Source organism: Polypterus senegalus, chromosome 7 (genome assembly GCF_016835505.1).
Source record: "Polypterus senegalus isolate Bchr_013 chromosome 7, ASM1683550v1, whole genome shotgun sequence".
NCBI classification, from domain to species: Eukaryota; Metazoa; Chordata; class Cladistia; order Polypteriformes; family Polypteridae; genus Polypterus; species Polypterus senegalus.
The window spans coordinates 166732670-166755866 of NC_053160.1; the positions used below are offsets into that span (position 1 = coordinate 166732670).

Below are 23197 nucleotides of genomic sequence, written 5' to 3' on the forward strand. Positions count from 1 at the left end.
TGCCGCTGCATTGTTTCAGTCAGTCCTCTATACGACCCTTTCCCACCAGTAGAGCTAGATAAGTAACAAACAAAGCTTTACATAATGTATTCTGCATCTTTAAGTGGATGTCTTTCCAAAACTACGAAGTCGTCTTATTGAAAGTAAAAGAAAAATACGGCCTTATAAGGTTTCAGTTTCCTAAGTAAAACACCACCACTCATTATTAGCGAGGTACATTCGGTTTTGGAACGCGTCGATTTATGGTGACGTCAGTCGCATAGAATGACGTCACGAGAGCAGACACGTTCGACGGAAACCTGCACGGTACAAACATAATAAGACGTGCTTTTTCTCTGTCCTTTCTTTTTGGAAGTTTCTTCTTTAAAACTTTTAGGCATGCATAAGCGGCATGCCTTTCCCGCTGCGTTGTATCCTCGTTTCTTTGCAGAGGGACCCCCGAGCACACAAAAACCCCCGAATCTTTCAACTGAAGGCTGGGGAGAGTATGGCCAGGTGCTAGGAGTGCTGCATGGAGAACGGAAAGAGGTTAGTGACATGTGTGAAACAGACTGCGTTTTACTCCTCGATCTTCAGAACTCGTTAAACCAATTTTGTGTTTGCCAGTCGCGCGGGCTTATTCTAGCAGCGCTTGGCTCAAGGAGCCAACCCTGCACGGGGCGCAGGTCTGGAGTCGCGTTGACCATCCGCAGGCTTTTCGTGACGTTTTACTTTCGAAGGTGGTGTAACGTGGGCGGCCGAAATCTGGGGTACAGTTTATAGTCAGATCACAGTATCTGTGAGTTTTCTGCATATATTCACGTATTTCTAATTCGCATATCCCGTTCAGGGTCGCGGCAGCCAGTGCTACACATTTTCTCAAACCACCACTGGGTGCCAGTAATTTTCAGGCCACTTTTACAAAAACCTTGATTATACGAGTACAGTATATTGGTCACCCGTTAACGTACCCCGTGTGTTACCTTTAACGAGCGTGACCCTTGTTTAAGTGTGCAAGTGCGCGCACTTTCATGCCCGTTTGGTTTCTTTGATACTATCCTATATAAATGTAAAGTGTTATTATTATTTATGGATAGATGTATCATGTACTCTGTTTGCAAGCCACACGGTTTATTTATTAATATTTTGTCAGCATATAATGTTAGTGAAATTGTTTTGGATTTGAATATACAGCATTCGAGCAAAATTTAATATGAAAGTGTAAGGAGATAACGCAAATATAAATGCAAATGGTTATTGTAGATGAAAGTACAGGATCACAAAGAGGACAAAAGAAAAACGCAAAAGTTTAACACAACTCTTAACAGTGTGGAATTTTTGAATTAGCCAGTGTTCTCGTTTACATTTAACATAATAATAATAATACTGTATTACCTTTATGCAAGTTCATGTACAAAATCAGAAGAGTACAATTGTTTATGTACTTTTTATAAATGGATCATAAGTTAAGTGATTTGATTAAAGTGAAATGGTGAGCTGAAGGTGGGAACTAAACTGCCATGTCTCATCTCACATATAATAATACTTAATAATAATAATAAAAAAAATACATATGTATTTTACTTTGGTAATAGAGATGGCCATTTCAGTTCACTTTACAGATTCAATTCATTTGAACTACCCATTTTAGTGAATCAATTCTTTTGATTAATGTGATTTATTTCATTCATTTATTCCGGGGGAGGGAGGGTCATCTCTGATTCTTCCACAAATATGTGATTTAAAAATTTGTGTGTATATATAATTATTATTATTTATATATTCAACATGATGATGTTTCATATGAAATTGTCCTGTTTCAGTTCTCAATGCACGATAACACATTTAATATACATAATTAAAATAAGATGTTTATGTTACAGAATCACAATTAAATTAGAATTGTACAACTCGTTCTTGGGTAATGATTCAGTTCACGAATCAAATAACCAGGAATTGTGAGACTTTCAGGTAGTAATTAGTTCGTGAGTGACATGAACGAGAATCGTGTGGCTTGTTCTTGGGTAATGATTTAGCTGCATTTAATAATCTTAATAGTTCATTACATTTAAATAGCACATTTCTCACTAGTCAAAGTGCTACCACACAAGGAGGGTCTGGGATGTGAACCTTTGATCTCTTTACTGTGCTCCCACTGTGCCATCCTGTGTGTTGTTTTTTTTTCCAAAAAGAATATTTCATTGATACACACTCTGGATTCGGTGAGGTGTAAAATTTGTGCTCTAAGGTAAAACTGAAAGCAAATAATTAGTAGAAATTAGAATATTTTTAAATGGTTCAGTTTCTTGATACTAATTTGTTGAATGTACAAAGGGACATAAACGTGTTAGCTGAATATTATATTTAAATATTCTGTTTTGTACAATAATGAATGGTACCAAACAATTGCTACATTCTATTTTAAATGTGTTGATGCTGTATCGTACTTGGATGGTGAATGAGATAGATAGATAGATAGATACTTTATTAATCCCAAGGGGAAATTCACATAATCCAGCAGCAGAGAGAATGACCAATGACAGAGTTCTAGTTCGCTGATGGTTATTTCTAACTTGAAAGACTCATGAGTCAGACAGGCGGTACTTTCACATGCTCTTTAAACATCTAAATGAACGAGGCATCGCATGTGCACTTTAGCCTACTAAATCAAATAAATTTCAAAGCTGCTGATTTTGTATAAGTGTCATGAAATGATGCTGCCGCTTTCCTATAAATAGCCAGAGAAGAGCAGGTTTAATCCCTGATCTTGTATTACGCAGATGGGAGAATTCAAAATCTCAAGACTTAACTTTGGGACTGCGATTTCTTCCACTAGAGTAGGTAATGGTCAGTGTCCAAACACCTTCATTCATATTAAGTTGCATTTTTAAATTACCTCAGTGTGGACAGAGTGTGATAAATCATGTTTATGTCATACTGTGCGCACATTACTGAAATTGGGATAGAGCCAGTTAGTGACGAATACCATTACTTGATGTTTGAATTATTTTTTTTTCATACTATTACAGCACAGTTGTATATCATTTCTCAGGAACTACGGTTACAATATCACTTTCAGCACTGTGCAGAAGGAGAAATTTGGAAGCCAGAGGAGCCTGTTCCAGTACCTTTGTTTTCAACTTGCTCAGGTGGTTACTGACATTTATTTCCATGAGTAGTAGACAATCTAGCTTCATTAAATTAAGGAGAGTTTATTATTATCTTGAAAGAGGTGCCAAAGTGGTGCCTTTATCATAGTTTAATGTGAGAATTAAAGGAATACCCCACCCTTAAATAATATATATTTTTTTTATACATTACTTATCCCATGTAGTTTGTAGTCATGGCCTGGAAAATGATTAATCTCATGTTATTGTGGAGAACAGTCATAACAAAATTTCTAATAGAACAGGACACCGTGGTAGCCAACGCTGGACAACAACAAATACAGTACTATTGAAAGTGTCCATGGTAAAAATGTCATGTTACTTGTGTCACATAATTCTCTCATGTAAAGTCATCTAGTTGTTCGTTCACAACGGGCAAAACACATGCATGTCTTGCTAAAATATTGCTAAATAAATAACACAAACAGGAAGCGTTTTCACATGGGGTCACTCCTTTGATTTGAAGACAGGACTCTTGATCAATGAATGATGTGAAGTGGCAGGTCTTCAATTCAAAAGCACAAAAAAAGAGCTATTTAAAATATATCTTAGCAAAAATACATGCATTTTGCCTGTTGTGAGCATGTGACTGGACGACTTGACAATTATGGATTATGCAACACGCCTAACATATTTTTTTTTTTTTTTTTAAACGTTTTTGACATAATTTGCTGTTGCCAAGTTTTGGTTACCATAGGACCCCATTCTGTCAAAAGTGTTTGTGTCCATTCTCTATGAAAACATGAGAGTAATTGTTTTTTTTTTGTCATCACTACAAACTACACGGGGTAAGTAAAATATATAAAAAAAAATTGAGTGGAATATTTCTTTAATGTGTTAACCATACAAAAATAATGGTTTCAGCCTAATTCTTATTTTTGTGTTTAGTGGACATTTTATGTATATAAAGTGGAAAAAAATGGCACTTTTAGTTATTTTTTCTAGCTACAGATGTTTTTGCTGTCAAATAAATACAAACAATATTTTGGATGGAAAATTAAAGATTTTTCTTTATTAGTTTACTTGTAACAGTAGTTCAGGTTCATGCAGTAGCATGTGTTTTGGATATAATAAATAAACATGTCTCATTATTCATACGTTTTTAGATAATGTACCTTATTAAAAATGATCTTTTCCAAATGACAAAATAAGTGGGCTGTGTAAACTATCAAAGACTGTGTAGTGGTACATTTAGCTGCTTACTGATAGTCTCTCGTTATCAAAAACCTTTACTGGGAGCTGTCAGTGTTTTAGTTTCATAGGACATCGTTAACTTTGCACCCTTTTTAAAGTTTTTTATTTATATAGTGTTTAAACCAGTAAGTGCTCGTTCAATATACAATATTTACATAATTGGAAAAAATGGCAAAGAATATGATAATGTTCTGGTATGAATATGAAAATCATAATTTAATAATAACTTACTAATTCCTTAGATGTGAAGAATTTAGCTCAAGATTATAGCTATTTTTCACTCTATGGCTTTATGTGCGGAGTATCCGGGTTCTTCTAGTAAATACAAGACAATTCCCTTTTGTTGAAATTATATTTTTAAATGGTTTTGATTGGCTACAAAGATAAGATTGCCTGCTTAGTACAGTAGATTGTTTTAACGTGATCCCCAAAAAGCTAAAGCCAAGGCTTACATTAGAAAAAAATTTTCATGTAGCTATTTTGCCAAAATAGAAACAAAAGCAAATTTGAAAAAAATGTAGATTTCAGAGTTGTCCTTCAGTTGGTCCCTGGCTGTAACAGAACACACCTGTAGATGCAGCATAATGTCAGTCATGTCCCAAAATAAATATCTGTTTTGTTACATTTGTTTTGAATGAATTGAAGCTGTGTTAAAACATTTAGTTATATTTGATAAGAAGGCAAATTGGTGCCTAAATAACAAGATTTTTGTTCTCCTACGGTATAAGAGAAGTTAGCTGTGGAAATGGCCTGAACGCATCAATAGTTTTTAGTTGTGATCAGAAAATAGAGATTCTAAACTACTTTTGTTTTTCCCCTTTCCAGCTTGCAGGATACCACCCTTAACTTTGCAAGATATAACCCACAGAGGACAATTATCAAGAAGCGTCCGGGGAAGTGGCCCTAAAGAGATTTTGGATTTTACAAAACATGTATTTTAATGTTCATTACTTTTCATTTATTAAAGCTCAGCTAGTAACTGATTAAATGGTGTAACTTGTTAAAACCAGTGATGGTTTATTAAATTATGTGATCTTTGAAATTAACATAATTACTGCTAATATTAGATGTTTAAATTATTTCAGTTTATCTACATCTTATTAAGTGAACGGTATGTGGAAATGTGTTCTTGCCAGCCTATTGAGAGATACCATCTGTGAAGTCAAGGCACAAGTCTGTGATGGAGGGCCTTGGCCCAATCTTTTGTTAAGTGGAATTGCACCAACTGAATGGACATTGACAGAGGAAAATAGCTAGTAGAATATGCAGCATCACTTGTATGTTGGGGAAGAAATTAATTTATGGTAGCATACCAAACAGAGAATGTTGCTCATATAGCCATGAATTGTGTTGCATTATGCTTAATCCGGCAATAATTCTGTAATGATAATAACATCTAAATTACAAATTAGGTGAAACATAGTGGCATAATAGCAACACATGGTTAAGTAAACATGTCCTTATAATACATCGATAAGGACCTAAAGAATTATACCATGCACATACTGCTGGAATTAGGCTCATAAAAGATGTATTTACGTGACATTGTATCCTAAGTTGATCAGTATGTCCTTTATTGGTTGAAAATGTTTAAGATAAATGCCAGATGCTACAGTATGTGTAAGTTTAGATATCAGTAGAACAGGAACTGTTTTAAAATAGTTTCTGTTACTCTGATGAATTATTAATCACAGTTAGATTTGCTGACTCTGCAGTGTTAACCTTTAGTGAGAATCTGATGCAGATATTCTGTGAAGTATTTTCTTATTTTGCAGAATATTCTCTCGCTGGCATTGAATGAGATTTTTTTTTATGTAGATGGTGTATAGGATTGAGATGTGGCAGAGAAAGGTAGGACATGAAGCAGAATTGGAGACCAGTGAAACTGCAATAACCAGACAGATGTATTGAATTTCAAGATGAAGAAGAGGTCATAGATTTTGTTGTCATGAGAAATTGGGTGAGGTGGTGTGAGAAGTGATGAGTGAAACAGAAGGAGTTTTCATTTTCCATGCAGTGCCAATAAATTGATGCAAAAATCCACTACACTATTTAACAATTGTGAAACTCTCTATATATTATAGACACACACACACTTGGAAAATTCCTTGTCTTGAATATAGTCATTTGTCAGTCATATTAACAGCTGTTAAAAATGTATACTTCAGTAATTGCTTGGTTTTTTTTTTCAGATGGAAGCTTTCTATCTAGAAAACTTTAATGATGCCTTTGGCTGTATGTCTTCTCTACTTGAAGAAAACTTCTATTTTGGTTATAAAAAACTTAATGTAAGTATTGATATAGCATTCATTTTTAAAATACATTGTATTAATTTATAGTTGTTTTAACATTAAAACTGGTTTATAATGGACTTTTTCAGATTTTTTTTTTGTTTTGTTTTTATTTTAGTACAATCAAAGGAAAAATACCATTGGTCATAAGGTTACAAATACATTTTTGGATAATATCAATTTTAAAAAGTAAGTACTTTCTTCTTAGATTATTAACCTGATTTTCTCATTAGAATTTATTTTGGTTAAATTTGGTACTGGAAGTCATTACCTGGATGGAAAAAGAATGCACAAAATTTACAGCAGCTATGAGAACATCCAAGGCTGATTTCAATACATTCTTTAAGAAGTCATCAATTGCATCCTTTAAAAATGTGACTTTTGCTGGTGTGAAATGTCTGAACCTCTTTTGCAAACATGTTGTCTGATGCCGTTCAATAAATTTGTCTTTCAGGTGTCCTTTTCAGAGAAGTTGTAAGAGAGCAAGACTTCAGAGCTATTTGTTCAAGGAGGTCATTTATGATATTCCTCCAGTACTTCTGGCAGAGCATCTCCATGAAGAACTGAAAGCAGAGAAATATAAAATATTTTTTAACAGCGTAGCAACAGGAGGAGCCCTGGAATTGTTCCCATTACAAAACAAGTCAAAGACTTTGGAGTGCTGTCTGGTTTACCCCAGCAGATCTGCTATGAACAAACTCAGTATCCTTCAGAAATGTGTCTAAGTTTAGAAACTTTTTTTTTTTTCTTCTTAACAGTTTAGTTTCTGTGTTATGGAGTATGTGACATGTTTAAGTTACATTATGTAGTTTGGATATCTTCCTGATGCCAAGTTTCACATTTTTAACAATTTCATGTATGTTTGCAAACTCGTTTCAGTTATGTGAAAAGGTAAGTACACTCTATGAATTTTTTTCTTTCTTTAACATATGAGGAGGAACCCATAAATTACCAAAGCTGTTGGAAAAAATTAAATAAGAAATGATGACAATTTCCTTTTAGTCACTGGACTTCATTCCTGGAAGTGTTTCCAGTACTCCATAATTTGTTGCCTTGTCTAGCACCTACATTTTTAACAGGTAGCAAATTGTCTTTCCTTCAGTCCAAATTGTAATTTTGTAAACACAAAAAGTCACAGGTAGTGAGATATGGTGTATATAACCAAGCAAGTTGCAGAGGACAGAAAAATATGGAAAAAGATGCTCCACTCTGGCAACCTCTAATGGGAGCAGCCGAAAGAAGAAGTGAGATATGGTGTATACACAAGGTGTAAAGCAGCCAGGTGTGAAGCAACAAGCACATTTTTTTTCGTTATAAACTGACTGACAATACATTGTTTGCACGTATGCTATTGTGGTGCAAAATACAGTTTTGTGTGTGCCACCACTTTAGATTTTTTTTCCCCTATTGATGCTTTCCTGCAGACACCTACGTATTTCATGTCTGTTTACAGGAAAATTCTCAACAAGTCTGTTAATATAGAAAATACAATCATTGTTGACTTGATATTTGATGTGATCTGATGTGCTTTTTTTTCAGCTTGTTGGAAAGAAATTGCCAAAGTTACATGCACAATTGTAGAATAAATGTCAGAAATATGCATCTCAATTAACTCTGCACAATGCCTTTTGGCAGAGTGATTGACAAGCATTAGGCATGAAATACCTAGCAGCATAGTTGATGACTACACCCTACTCCCATGCTGTTGAAAAATTATTTGGGTCTCCTCATATGGGGGCATATCCAGATGTGATCTACATTTAAGCAGCGTCTTTTTACATAAAAGTGATATAATTGGGGAAAAAAAATATATCGAAATTTGACTTTGCAAATATTTATTCAACAAAAAATGATCAGCTATGCCAGTTCCATCTATGGGAAAAGTAATGGCAGATATTGCCCCCTCAAGTAGAACTTTCCTAGAACTGTCTAAGTCTCTGACTTTGACTGGGAGAAAGTTGTTCCTACTCCTCCATGAAGAATTCTTTAAGCTGGGTTATGTTTGAGGGGTGTCTTACATGTGCAGCCTTTTTAAAATCCTCCCACAGTTTCTCCATCTGGGCTTTGACTTGACCATTCCAGAATCCTCCGTTTCTTTCCTTGTATGTTTAGGGTCATTGTCATGCATTCATTGGAACTTCAATCTTCTGGCAGTTGGTATTTGTTTGAAATCTCAACTTATAGATGATCTTCCAGACGGAGGAATGGCTAATTTCCACTTGTTTTGAAAACGTTTACAATGCCTTCCCAAGCTCGTAGGCATCTATAACTTTCATTCTATAAACCTCAGAGAGTTCTTTGGAATTGGGCATGGTGAAAACACACCTCTAATTGTTTAAGTTTGGTTTGCTCTTTGTTGTTGGAGTTTTAAATAAGACTTGTCCCTCCAAAATCCTCTCTTGACAATCTCATCATTTGCATTTGGTCAGGTGCATCTGATTCTAATTTTAAGTACTTAAGGTAGTGATAAATGCAGTAATGCACTTTTTCTACATGGAAAATCTGCATGTATGTTTATTAAATGATAAAATGAACTACACAATGTAAAAATGTCATGATATTTGTTATATTACCTTTATCTACAGGCGATGTTTAAATGAATTTCAACTCCTGATGTGTTATTTTTGCAACACTGCCTGCTTACTAAATATTTTTAACAATCATTTTTTAATGTTTAGCTACAGTATTTAAATCAAGGAGCATATGTGTTTTTATATTATTAATTGTTGACTTCTGTTTTATCCTTTACTCGATTTATAAGATTTTCACAAGGTTAAGCTTACATCTTGTAAATCGGGTGCACCCCAGCTCAAAGTACAGGAAAAACTGGCACTGTTTGAATTAAATGGAACAATCCGTCAAATAAATGTGGCTGATGTTGAAGATCAAGGTAAGTTTAATTTGCCTTTTCTTCTAAAACCCATATACATATTTGCATAAAAATCTAAATATGTTTTAAATTGTATTTTACAGATACTAGTATGAGTTTAGTAGCTTAATACATTTCATTAAACAGAGTTTATTTCAGTTGAGTTCAGTACTGGAAGTCATTATGTTAAAAACCCTTTACAAAACCTTTTTAGTCTAAGATGTAAAACAAATTTAAGACGTTTAATGGAAGAAGTCAAATGGTCATTCATATCTACAATGTTTGTATTTGTGCTCCTAAGTTATAACCTATGACTGTAGTGTTTTATTAAGAGTCACAATAATAGCTTGCAGTAATTGTTTTAAGGAGTGCCCTTCTTGTCCAGCAACTAACTTTAGAGAGTTGGTAGGATCAGGTAGTAGAATTTCACATTTTTTTATACTTCTGTGTGTTGGATATCACAGAGCTAAAGTTGTTGGATGTTTAGTGCCGTTTCACATGATTTTTTACATTTGCCCAGTTTTTGCTCCTCTATATTTCTGCTTGAAATATCTTTTGTCTTTGTTTTGAGGTTTTCTTCTGAGAGTTTCTACTGTGTTCTTGCACATTACCAAGCAAGAGGTTATTTTTGTCCTGACTGAGTAATGAAAGCAGTTGATCCACTTATTTTTTTCCCCACTAGGTGGAGTCTATCAACCACTGTTTCAGTGTTGAAGAACTGTTGAGTATCTTTGGCACTTTAGAGTGGCAGTTACAAAGAAGACGAATATATGTGATTAAACTGATGATTTTTGGATTTCACTTTGTGTAAATTATTGAAAGCTTAAGATTTGTTTCCCTTTGATTTAAACTACCTTGGAGATTCCCAAGGAGAAAAATACTAATTTATTCTATTTAAAATTGAATATTTAAGATGCAAAAGTTAAAAACTTTAAGAGACCGAAAACTTTCCGGGCACTAGAACAGTAGTATTTTATTATGTTTTTTTAAGTGATAGGTTAACATTTTATTTGGAAATATCCATTTTGTTTAGGTAAGTTTATGTGAGAAGATAAAAAATAATGATTAAGTTCATTAAGAATGCAGAATGCACACTTTATATTTCTAAATTAAGTGGATCCAGGTTTTCCGTACAGGAGCACATATTACAATTGCATGTTGCTATTTCATTCAGTCAACTAAAGTGGATTTGTCTTTAAAAACTATTGAAGAAATAAATTGCTTTTACCCCTCTTCTCTGCAAAGTGTATGTGGGTGTCCGATCTGATTATTTGTGTGGTGCGTGGAAAGTCAACAGAAAACAGAAACCAGAGCCTCTCCAAACAATTCAGATGGAGAATCCTGCAACATGTATCAGTGTCAGGTAATCTTGTTAATATTTCTATATATTTTACATTACAGTACTGAAGGATATATCTTTAGTTGGCAAATAGTTTTTGTGCAGAAATATAACCTTAAAAATAAATAGACAATGTCTCAAAGAGTGTACTCTGTGTGTATCTGGATTGATTTGACAGCCATAGATATTTTTGCACATCACATAAAAGAAAGTGGCTTTGATGGGTAAAATTAATGTATTCAATGTAATGCAATAATTGATAAATCATGGTAAAATTTTTATTTGAAATAAATGTACTAAACTTACAAACTAAATAGTGTATGCAGTTTACACATTTTTTGCCACATTAAATGCAGACACTGACACCTTTCCAATTAATGTGTAGTTCATTTCTGTACCAGATGGCTTTGTTTAAGAAATTAACCTGCCTATATCTCCATAACAAAAAATGTACTTATTCTGACATTTTTGGACAGCTCAGGGTTTCTCCTTTTGAGTGGGATTTGTTCAGTATTTGATGTGAAATGTATTGGCCATTTGTAAACATCCAAAATCTCCCTAGTTAGTCCCTGCCTCATCTTTAACCAGTACTATTCCTTAATGAAGTATCACAATGAAGTATCACATTTCTCAAGGTAATTGCGCGAGGTAGAGGTAGCTGAGGTGGTTGGGGTGGGGGTCCTTTGATAGGCAATCCCTTGTAGTTTTCAATCATGCCTTGGTTCGGTGTGCACTGTGCTTTTGCTGTCAAAGCATTCTTTAAAAGCAATGAATTCATCATCGATACACAATGCGCCTTCCAAACGCACTTCAGCATTCCTCCAAATAATGACACCCTATGTTGGAAAACAATTATTCAGTGGGTGGCTAAATTTAGACAGACGGGTACAACATTGACTAGAAAATCTCCAAGCCGTTCTTTGACTGTACGAATGCCTGAAAACATCAAACACCTGTAAGGGCATCATCAGTTTTGCATAGGCATTTCCAACATGTTTTGAGGAGGATTTTGCATGAGGACCTTAATTTCCATCCATACAGAATGGTGGTAGTGCAGGAACTCTGTGAGAGAGACTGGGAGAGCCGTAGAGAATTGTGCGCAAACCTTCTGCAAACTGTTTCATCGAGGTGCCATCGTCATGCGCAGTGATGAGGCACATTTCCATTTGAATGGTTGCCTAAATAAACAAAGATTTCGCTATTGGGCTGAAACTAACCCTTGTAAACTTCATTAGACACCTCTGCACAATGAGTGTGTTACAGTTTGGTGCGCTTTTGCAGAATTTTGAATTATAGGCCCTAACTTTTTTGAGGAGGGGAAGTGGGGAGCAACGGTCATAGTCACTTCAGAATGTTAAATTGAAATGCTACAGAACTTTTTGCGGCCCCAACTGGAAGGAACGGATATGGTAGATGCCTTGTTTCAACAGGATGGAGCGACAGCTCATACAGCTTGGAGATCCATGCAAGTTTTGCGGGAGATGTTTTTGGGGAAGCTGATATCCCGGTGCGGCGATGTTGGGTGGCCTTCATGTTCACCTGATCTCGCTCCGTGCGATTTCTTCTCGTGGGGCTATCTCAAGTTGAAGGTTTACACATATCGACTTCAAAAACACTATTTGCCACGAAATTGCCGCTATTCCCCTTGAAATGGCCGAATAAGTCACTAATGATGGCCACCACCTTGAAGACATAATTTTTTAAAAACATAGTGTAAAAAAGTCTATTTTGTATACCATTTCTTGTGTCGTAATGATATTTTATTTTATCTAGTAGCATTTTGTAGAATAAACGTTTTAAATGTGGTACTTCTTTTTGGTTCACCCTGTATGATAGGTTTAATAAGTAATGGCAATATTCAAATTTAGCCCAGTTTTCCATTGTTATTAAGTGTATTTCCATTTATTGTCCCATTGTACTGTATAAGTTTTAAGAACATTTGGACCTGAATCTAATCTCATTATTAGAAGATGAACATTTAATACATTAAAGCAATTGGGAACGGTACTATTTAATAATTTGTTAATTATGCCCACTGTTGCTTGTGCAACTTGTTTTTCAAAAACTATTTAAAGTAGGGTCTAAAGGACATGTGATATGTTTCATTTTAGTGAGAGGATGACAGATCTTCTGTTCGCTATACATCATTACACAGATCCATATACGTTTCATGCCATGTGCTATATGGGTTTTAAGATGCTAAGATGATAATTACATTGCACTCTTATGCTGGTTGCATTTTTTTTAACTCCTCAAACTTTTCTTTGTCCAAAATTCTTCCTCCTTTTTTATATTTTTTTTTTTTATCCACCAAATTCTTTGAAAAAAGTGAGCATTGTCACCATCTATGTGTCTGGCCTGTTGGTGGTTTCCTAATTTTAATAATTACTTTGTTTGGTCTTTTCTGATAGCACAACACATTACAAACTTTGTTTTGTTCTGATTATGTAATAAACACAAAAGGATTTAATAAATGTGGAATCCATGATAAAGACACTATTCAAAAATAAAACATTTAATGAATTCAAAATCCATAAGTAAACATAAGGTTTCTGTATTCCAGAGACTTTTAGAATGCAAAATTCTAAAGAAAACATTACTTTTGCTATTAGTTTGTTTGTTATATTAAATTTCCAGATCTTTGTAGATATGATGTTTGCTACAATAAGAAAGTAAAAAGATTGTGTTGTACATATGATGGCAAGCAGCTTGTCATCTTGTGTGTATTGTATATGATTACCTTGATCAAATCAGTACATTGAGTTCTTTTGAATACTTTTTAGAAATAAAATGCAGACTTTTTGGTGGCACTTTACTTGTGCCATCTAGTTTGAAGAGAAGGTTATTCTAGGAGTTCACCCTGGCTGTGTTTATCTTCCAGTGCTTCTTAAAAGGAAGTCAACTGTCTAGCCTCATACTTAGACAATGTATGCACAGAAACAATGAAACTGTAGTCTGTGGCTGTTTATCCAGATTCCAGTAATTAGAACTTGCATTGTAGCCGTTTGGATGACTGGATAATGATCCTGATGTATACTGTAGTGCTGTTCCAGAATATAATAATCTAAAGCTCGTGTTAGCAGACGTACACTCACTGGCCACTTTGTTAGGTACACCTTGCTTGTACCGTGTTGAACCCTCTTTTGCCTTCAAAACTGCCATAATTCTTCATGGCTTAGATTCAACAAGGTGCTGAAAACATTTCTTGGGGATTTTTGGTCCATATTGACATGATAGCTTCATGCAGTTGCTGCAGATTTGTTGGGTGCACTTCCATGATGCAAATCTCCCATTCCACTCCATGCCAGAGGTGCTCTATTGGATTGAGATCTGGTGACTGTAGGGGCATTTGAATACAGTGAACTCATTGTCATGTTCTAGAAACCAGTTTGAGATGATTTGAGCTTTGTGACATGGCACGTTTTCCTGCTGGAAGTAGCCATCAGAAGATGGGCACACTGCAGCCATAAAGGGATGGACATGGTCCTCAACAATACCCAGGTAGGCTTTGTCATTTAAATGATGCTCAGTTGGTACTAAAGGGCCCAAGGTGTGCCAAGAAAATATCCACCACACCATTACACCACCACCAGCACTACCACCAGCCTGAACCATTGATACAATGCAGAATGGATCCATGCTTTCATGTTGTTGACGCCAAATTCTGACCCCACCATCTGAATGTTGCAGCAGAAATTGAGACTCTTCAGACAAGGCCATGTGATCGTCTGATTGGGTACTTACATTAACAAGCAGTTGAACTGGTGCACCTAATAAAATGGCTAGTGAGTGGATATCATTATCCTAAATAGATTTTTGGAGGGAAGCTTTTTTGGAGGTCATTAATCGAAGCAACTGTATCTTCTAGTCTTTTTTGAGAATCAATCAATCTGTTTTAATAATTTACTCTTTACCTTTTCAAATGGAATTTAAATTTTGATCATCTAGGGTGATTGTGTATCATAGCTGCAATTGTGGCAGAAGAAGACAGCATCTATTTTTTAGGTTTTTCAAGAAGTTTTCATTCTGTAGATAGTGAGGGACATTTGGGCAGTTATTGTTGATAGGCTGCTTTAAACATTCAAATATCAGAGTAGCTCTTCAATACGTTACTAATCATATCACTAGCACGAGGTTGAGTCGAGAGAAAAAGAGTGAAACTTGATAGACTTTCATTGCTGTGTGTGAGTCACAAGATGATTTACATTGATTGGGTATTATGTAAAATTGATTACTTACAAACTTGTACTTGATAAGACATTTTTCATGTCATTATCAACAATTATTCATGATTATTGATAATACAGGCTCTTAAGTTTTAAAATGAATGAACAAAGATTTCCTGAATTTCCAGTCCGGTTTTGGTGGTCCTTCACATTACAAATGCATATTACTCTGCTTTGGAGTTTTCCTATTAAAGATTATAAATGTGTTGATCCAAGCATATTCATGTTTTATCTTTTGTGTCACCAGTCCTTATCTTCCTGGAGAACTGCTTGTTGCAAATGAAAGTGGTGCTGTTTACCTCTGGAATCTAAAGACAGGGTGAGATTTGCATCTTAATTTTACTATTTTGTAAAAATGTGTTTAACTTTTGCCTTAATAAATAATGATGCTGCTTTAGAATTAACTTGAGAGGAGGCATAATTTAACTGTGCTGTTTGTTGATGTTCTTAATGAGACAGCTGTACTTTTTTCTACAGATTATCTATGATTCGTCGTGAAACAGAAAATCTTTACTTCAACGCACAGTCTTCATGGAGGTGGTGTGATTTCACTGCTCATCCCCGAGTTATAACTTATGCTGACAGGACAGGCATTGATCTCACAGATATAAGGGTCAGTGCTAAGTTCTAAGTGTTTTGTGCACAGTATTAGCCACACTAGTAGGACAGAGTAACAACTGGGCAATAAGTGAATCATTTGAATATTTCAACAAAGTAAGTGAAATCCCTAGATGTATGATTTAGCTGATGTCACCCTTTCTCTTTGGTAGGTGCAATAAGTATTTAGAAACTGAGCTGAAGAAGTCTTTTATTGGGCTTTCTTTGTAAAGACTTGTGCAGCAGTTCCTACTACAACCAAACATCTGTCAAATACTGTTCCCGAATGTTGCCTCTGATCAAAGTCATACATGATAAGGACATCAGCTAAACTAAACTGCTCAAAAAAATTAAAGGAACACTTTGAAAGCACATCAGATCTCAATGGGAAAAAGAAATCCTCCTGGATATCTATACTGATATAGACTGGGTAATGTGTTAGGAATGAAAGGATGCCATATCGTTTGATGGAAATGAAAATGATCAACCTACAGAGCCCTGAATTCAAAGACGCCCCAAAAATCAGAGTGAAAAAATTATGTGGCAGGCTAGTCCATTTTGCCAAAATTTAATTGCAGCAACTCAAAATTGTACGCAGCACTTTGTATGGCCCCTGTGTTCTTGTATACATGCTTGACAACATCGGTGCATGCTTCTAATGAGATGACAGATGGTGTTGTGGGGGATCTCCTCCCAGATCTGGACCAGGGCATCACTGAGCTCCTGGACAGTCTGAGGTGCAACCTGGTGGCATTGGATGGACCAAAACATAATGTCCCAGAGGTGTTCTATTGGATTTAGGTCAGGAAAGTGTGGTGGCTAGTCAATGGTATCAATTCCTTCATCCTCCAGGAACTGCCTGCATACTCTCACCACATGAGGCCAGGAATTGTCGTGCACCAGGAGCCACTGTACCAGCATAGGGTCTGACAATGGGTCCAAGGATTTCATCCTGATACCTAATGGCAGCCAAGGTGCCTTTGTCAAGCCTGTAGCGGTCTGTGTGACCCTCCATGGATATGCCTCCCCAGACAATCATTAACCCACCACCAAACTGCTCATGCTAAATGATGTTACAGGCAGCATAATGTTCTCCATGGCTTCTCCAGACCCTTTCACTTCTGTCACGTGCTCAGGGTGAACCTGCTCTCATCTGTAAAAGCACAGGGCACCAGTGGTGCATCTGCCAATTCTGGTATTCTATGGCGAATGCCAATCGAGCTGCATGCTGCTGGGCAGTGAGCTCAGGGCCCATTAGAGGACATGAGGCCCTTGGGTCACCCTCATGAAGTCTTTCTGGTTGTTTGGTCAGAGACATTCACACCAGTGGCCTGCTGGAGGTCATTTTGTAGGGCTCTGGCAGTGCTCATCCTGTTCCTCCTTGCCCAAAGGAGCAGATACTGGTCCTGCTGATGGGTTATGGACCTTCTATGGCCCTCTCCAGCTCTCCTAGAGTAACTGCTTGTCTCCTAGAATCTCCTCCATGCCCTTGAGACTGTGCAGGGAGACACAGCAAACCTTCTGGCAATGACACGTATTGATGTGCCATCCTGGAGAAGTTGGACTACCTGTGCAACCTCTGTAGGGTCCAGGTATCGCCTCATGCTACCAGTAGTGACACTGACTGTAGCCAAATGCAAAACTAGTGAAGAAACAGTCAGAAAAGATGAGGAGGGAAAAATGTCAGTGGCCTCCACCTGTTAAACCATTCCTGTTTTGGGGGTCATCTCATTGTTGCCCCTCTAGTGCATCTGTTGTTAATTTCATTAACACCACAGCAGCTGAAACTGATTAACAACCCCCTCTGCTACTTAACTGACCAGAATAATATCCCATAAGTTTCATTGACTTTATGCTATACTCTGATTAAAAAGTGTTCCTTTAATTCTTTTGAGCAGTATAGTACAGAATACAATCGGACTGACTTTTGCATGGAGGCTGCATTTAGTCTAAGGCATGGAAAAAAGCTGTGGTTCACATAGGACAAAAGTGTGTAAAAGGGCATCTGACTGAATACAAGAGCCAGCATTCCACCTACCAGTCTGTATACACCATGATATCACTTTGCACCTGAAGACTTTAGAAGGATGAAACATCTTCAGACTACAAGGCAATGTTAAACATAAAAAAACGAAGTAATATTATTGTTAACCCAACCCTGAGATATGCAAAAACTAGTCAAGCTCATAGCATGCATGCTGATTGCAGAGGTGTCTGTTAATTCCAAAGAATTTCCTAGGGTTAGGTAAGAGGACCTGAAGTGGAAATGTTATTTTGGAAAGCTATTGCTTCTTCAAGGATTTCATGTTGTAGTTTGATTACTGATGAATATTGACTGACTGTTGGAGCTATGCTCCTTGCCGGCAGCAGCCAAGTTGATTAATGCCAATGAATTTTTACACACTAACGTTCACTTCAGTGCACACACATGTACAATGCTTTTGCTTGTACAGAGCTCTCTCTACATGAATACGTAGGTGAGGCATGATGATGTAAGTTGCTACATGAATAATGTGCACAAGCGTTAGTAAATTAGCATGTAGAATGTATGTAGCATCTGTCTGACTCTTATTATTAACCTCTTACTTAAAGAAAGAGATGTGATACTTATATTGTCTACTTGTTAATACTATCTCTAGATGCTGGTTTTTGTTAATGGTATTACTGTAATTTGTGTGTATTCCCAAGCGAGATACAGGAAAAGAGAACTGATCTATAACTGTGTTGTGTATTCAGGCCCGGATAAGCTTGTATAGAAACTCTAGGTTTGTTTCTTTTTGCTGGCTGATGCAGCCAGAAATTGATTTTATTCAAGACTGGCAAGTGTTTTGATACTTTGATCAAGAAAAAAAGGAAATTACATCATAAAGAATTCTGCAATATTTAATAGAGATTCAACTAAAATGTTTTATTTTTCTTTCTTAATCTATATTTTTTTATTTATAAACCCCCTTACTACTTTGCAGGGGTGCAGTGAAGCTGGTGCTTAAGCTAGGGGATGTATTAGTCCGTTACTGTATCAATCTAAAGTTGCCAGTCAAGCTAACCAATTTTCTTCTTTTTTTTGTGATAGTATTGTACCATTGTGCTAAATTGATTGCTATAATGTGTTTTTTTTGTATACATGATGACATTACTTTTAACTTAGAATCTAAAAAGAAGATATTTTGTTTCACTTGTCCCATACTGCTTGTGCAAAGATATTTCTCAGCACTTAGCATGCTTATCAGTTATTGATTTGTTCATGAAATGAAGCATATTTACAAGTCAAAACTTTGTACAGTATGGAATAGGTTAATGTTATTGATAAATTAATGGTCATACTGTTAATTGTATTAGTGTTAACATAGAATGGTAAAAATTCTTTTACTGACACTCTGTTTTATTAAAAAGATTAATTAATGTGTCCTGGCACTTTGTGTATATCATTACTAGAAGAAAGCTCTGTTTTGTAATTGTGTTGCAGTATAAAGAGTTTTTTTTTTTTTTTCCTTTCCTCTTTCAGTATACATTTTTATGCTTCTACGGGTAGAAATTATATTTTAGAAATTTGGTTTCTCTATTCTTAAACATTTCTGTCTTCATTTTTTTTATGGTAGTCACCAAGCACTCAAACTCAGAAGATGTTTTCAATAGGACAGACTGCTGAATGTAAAAAAGGGGAGAGAGTGGTTCTGCTAAAGCATCTTAATGATGTGAATGCTTATCATCATCTTGTCACCTCGCAGGTACTCATCAGAGCATCTAATATGGTGGTGGGGTCTTTAAGTTTGGTCCTGCATAGCTACTATGGCTGCAGATTTTTGATCTACACAAATTGGAAAACAACTATTTCTCTTAAGATAACTGTTGCTCTAGAAGCATTTCTAGTCCTTCATTAACTCATTTCTTAAAATTCACAACCATAACTTTGCCTTTTTTTTTTTTAGTATTAAGCAGCTACATTTCCTTATTCAATTGTGTCTTGCTTTCTTAAGCAGCTGCATATTAACTGTGATTTTTAAGTATAGGTCTGTTGTGATGCATTTAATATTTCAAAAAAATTAACCGCATTGGAAAAATCTTCACATAGATGTCTAATTTTTTTTTTTTTTTTAGTACTCTGCATATATCATGGATGAACGTTTTCCTTGTGTGCCATTGCTGAAGTGGGAACATATGTTGAAGTCCCCACCGATATTTTCACAGATATTATCTGGGGATTCATGTAAAACCAGCAACAAGATACTGTTGGGAACTCAGCGTTCACAGGAGGTTTTAATGTTGCAGTATTCAGGTAAGTTATACCCTTTAACGGATGCAAGACCATTTCAAATGGGGAATTCTTTATTTACTCTACAGGTGTCAGTACTCAATCAAGACTGTTTGTAAAATGTTTGTCTTACCATAAAATATATTGCTGTGCATTCTTAATGCCAGCAGTAACAGTGGGGTCAATTGTATGTCTCAATGTAAATTAAAACTTGTTTATCAGAATAATACACACATACTAAAAATATAAACAAAAGGCGATTGTTTGTCATATTGTTTTAATTTGGAGTGCAGAAGAATGAAGGATAATCTGAAAAATAAGCTCTGCATAAGTTTTAAATAAACACCCAAGGAAATATGTGACGTATAGATCAATTCCCCTTGGTGCTGAACATGAACCTTTAAAAAATGTCCAAGAGTCTTTTCCACATGTTCAGACAATGCATTCCGACAGTTGAAAACCAAGCACTTACTGTATGTAAATTGTATTTTTTTCTTAAGAATTGCATTTTGCCCAGCTGGCAGCCCAGACAGAGAGATAGATAGATACTTTATTAATCCCAAGGGGAAATTCACAGTCAAGAGGATAACCTAAAGATACTCGGTTTAGTTCACACTTGTACAGCTTAGAATAGTTACACAAGTTTACTTGGTTACTTCACACTGTAGGCATGCATTCTCTTGTGAATGTTTTGAGCAACACTTTTGTGCGTGTGCACCGTTTTATACATGAGGCCTTATGTCTTTACAATGTTAATACCTAGCCAGATGTTCATTAGTCAGTATCGTGTGCTATTCTATAACTGGAAATAATTTTGCAGGAATCGCTGTTGTCATTTATTGCCTTTTTTCAGAGGAGAAAGGCTTCTCACTGTGGATTAAGAAAGCCTCAAATTCAACACATATTGGTTCACAACTGTGTAGTCAGTTTTCTCTGGTATCAGATATTTCAGTTTTACCCTTAGTGCTTGCATTTCTTAGAGGTAATAATGATGTTGGCTTTACTTTTAAACCAATTGTTTGTTTTTTCCCGTAATTCAAATTTTATGCTCCCACAATAGTGGGTAGTGCAGTAGTTTAGGACACGGTTTTATTGTTACAGTTGTAAGAATGTCTGCACTAATTCTGTTATAAATAGTAGTGCAGTTTTTTACATTTTAAGTATAATCAATTAGTCTTTTTAAAAGTAAAGACTGAGGCATTTTTACATAAAAGAAAAAAGAGCTACACCCAAACCAAAACCTCTTCAGGTTTTTTAACATTATAATAAATTATAGTCTGGTGTTTTTGGTGCATAGATCTGAAACAGAATTATAAGAACTGAAAGGAATTATAAGATTTCTAATTTGGAGTCTACTTAAAGGAAATTTGTGAGCCACAGAGGACTGTCAGGATATGTTTTTTGTGAATCTGTTGTGGGAAAGAGAATCATTTTTCATTTTTTGTCCTACCTTTCCAAATACAGTGGTGTGAAAAACTATTTGCCCCTTCCTGATTTCTTATTCTTTTGCATGTTTGTCACACAAAATGTTTCTGATCATCAAACACATTTAACCATTAGTCAAATATAACACAAGTAAACACAAAATGCAGTTTTTAAATGATGGTTTTATTATTTAGGGAGAAAAAATCCAAACCTACATGGCCCTGTGTGAAAAAGTGATTGCCCCCTTGTTGAAAAATAACCTAACTGTGGTGTATCACACCTGAGTTCAATTTCCGTAGCCACCCCCAGGCCTGATTACTGCCACACCTGTTTCAATCAAGAAATCACTTAAATAGGAGCTGCCTGACACAGAGAAGTAGACCAAAAGCACCTCAAAAGCTAGACATCATGCCAAGATCCAAAGAAATTCAGAAACAAATGAGAACAGAAGTCATTGAGATCTATCATTCTGGTAAATGTTATAAAGCCATTTCTAAAGCTTTGGGACTCCAGTGAACCACCGTGAGAGCCATTATCCACAAATGGCAAAAACATGGAACAGTGGTGAACCTTCCCAGGAGTGGCCGGCCGTCCAAAATTACCCCAAGAGTGCAGAGACGACTCATCCGAGAGGTCACAAAAAACCCCAGGACAACGTCTAAAGAACTGCAGGCCTCACTTGCCTCAATTAAGGTCAGTGTTCACGACTCCACCATAAGAAAGAGACTGGGCAACAATGGCCTGCATGGCAGATTTCCAAGGCGCAAACCACTGTTAAGCAAAAGAACATTAGGGCTCGTCTCAATTTTGCTAAGAAACATCTCAATGATTGCCAAGACTTTTGGGAAAATACCTTGTGGACTGATGAGACAAAAGTTGAACTTTTGGAAGGCAAATGTCCGTTACATCTGGCGTAAAAGGAACACAGCATTTCAGAAAAAGAACATCATACCAACAGTAAAATATGGTGGTGGTAGTGTGATGGTCTGGGGTTGTTTTGCTGCTTCAGGACCAGGAAGGCTTGCTGTGATAGATGGAACCATGAATTCAACTGTCTACCAAAAAATCCTGAAGGAGAATGTCCGGCCATCTGTTTGTCAACTCAAGCTGAAGCGATCTTGGGTGCTGCAACAGGACAATGACCCAAAACACACCAGCAAATCCACCTCTGAATGGCTGAAGAAAAACAAAATGAAGACTTTGGAGTGGCCTAGTCAAAGTCCTGACCTGAATCCAATAGAGATGCTATGGCATGACCTTAAAAAGGCGGTTCATGCTAGAAAACCCTCAAATAAAGCTGAATTACAACAATTCTGCAAAGATGAGTGGGCCAAAATTCCTCCAAAACGCTGTAAAAGACTCATTGCAAGTTATCGCAAACGCTTGATTGCAGTTATTGCTGCTAAGGGTGGCCCAACCAGTTATTAGGTTCAGGGGGCAATTACTTTTTCACACAGGGCCATGTAGGTTTGGATTTTTTTTTCCTCCCTAAATAATAAAAACCATCATTTAAAAACTGCATTTTGTGTTTACTTGTGTTATATTTGACTAATGGTTAAATGTGTTTGATGATCAGAAACATTTTGTGTGACAAACATGCAAAAGAATAAGAAATCAGGAAGGGGGCAAATAGTTTTTCACACCACTGTATATCAATTTCATATTAGTTAAGAATATTTTCCTTCCTTAACAGATGGAACACAGATGGCTTATGAAGCTCTTGGACCTCCTTTACAATTTCCAGCACGCTCTAATTGCTCAAGATTCATCCCTTTTCTGCTTCCTCATGAAAAAGAGGTACTCTTTGAGCGTCTGCTTTCACCAGGTGCAGGTAAGTGTTTTTCATGTTAGATTTTTT

The 23197-nt window shown here is 36.0% G+C and overlaps 1 protein-coding gene and 1 long non-coding RNA gene across 3 annotated transcripts in view; one reads left to right on the top strand and one right to left on the bottom strand.

Annotated features, from left to right (window-relative positions):
* The first annotated feature begins 256 nt into the window (after positions 1-256).
* taf1c (TATA-box binding protein associated factor, RNA polymerase I subunit C) overlaps positions 257-23197 on the top strand; it is a 29909-nt gene continuing 6968 nt past the window's right edge. The window contains exons 1-13 of one of the 2 annotated variants that reach the window (XM_039759548.1): positions 257-528; positions 3032-3128; positions 5166-5272; positions 6533-6628; positions 6750-6820; positions 7086-7333; positions 9393-9521; positions 10746-10863; positions 15313-15384; positions 15543-15678; positions 19262-19390; positions 19761-19938; positions 23033-23170. In XM_039759548.1, the coding sequence (XP_039615482.1) occupies positions 379-528; positions 3032-3128; positions 5166-5272; positions 6533-6628; positions 6750-6820; positions 7086-7333; positions 9393-9521; positions 10746-10863; positions 15313-15384; positions 15543-15678; positions 19262-19390; positions 19761-19938; positions 23033-23170 (1669 nt within the window). In that variant the 5' untranslated portion in view covers positions 257-378. Of the gene's footprint in view, positions 529-3031; positions 3129-4088; positions 5273-6158; positions 6629-6749; positions 6821-7085; positions 7334-9392; positions 9522-10745; positions 10864-15312; positions 15385-15542; positions 15679-19261; positions 19391-19760; positions 19939-23032; positions 23171-23197 lie in introns of those variants that run through there. The other variant, XM_039759549.1, reaches the window with a different exon arrangement.
* The window catches only part of LOC120532986, a 50738-nt gene continuing 34309 nt past the window's right edge, over positions 6769-23197 (bottom strand). The window contains exon 2 of the long non-coding RNA XR_005634415.1: positions 6769-7194. This is a non-coding gene — a long non-coding RNA (uncharacterized LOC120532986). The remainder of the gene's footprint in view (positions 7195-23197) is intronic.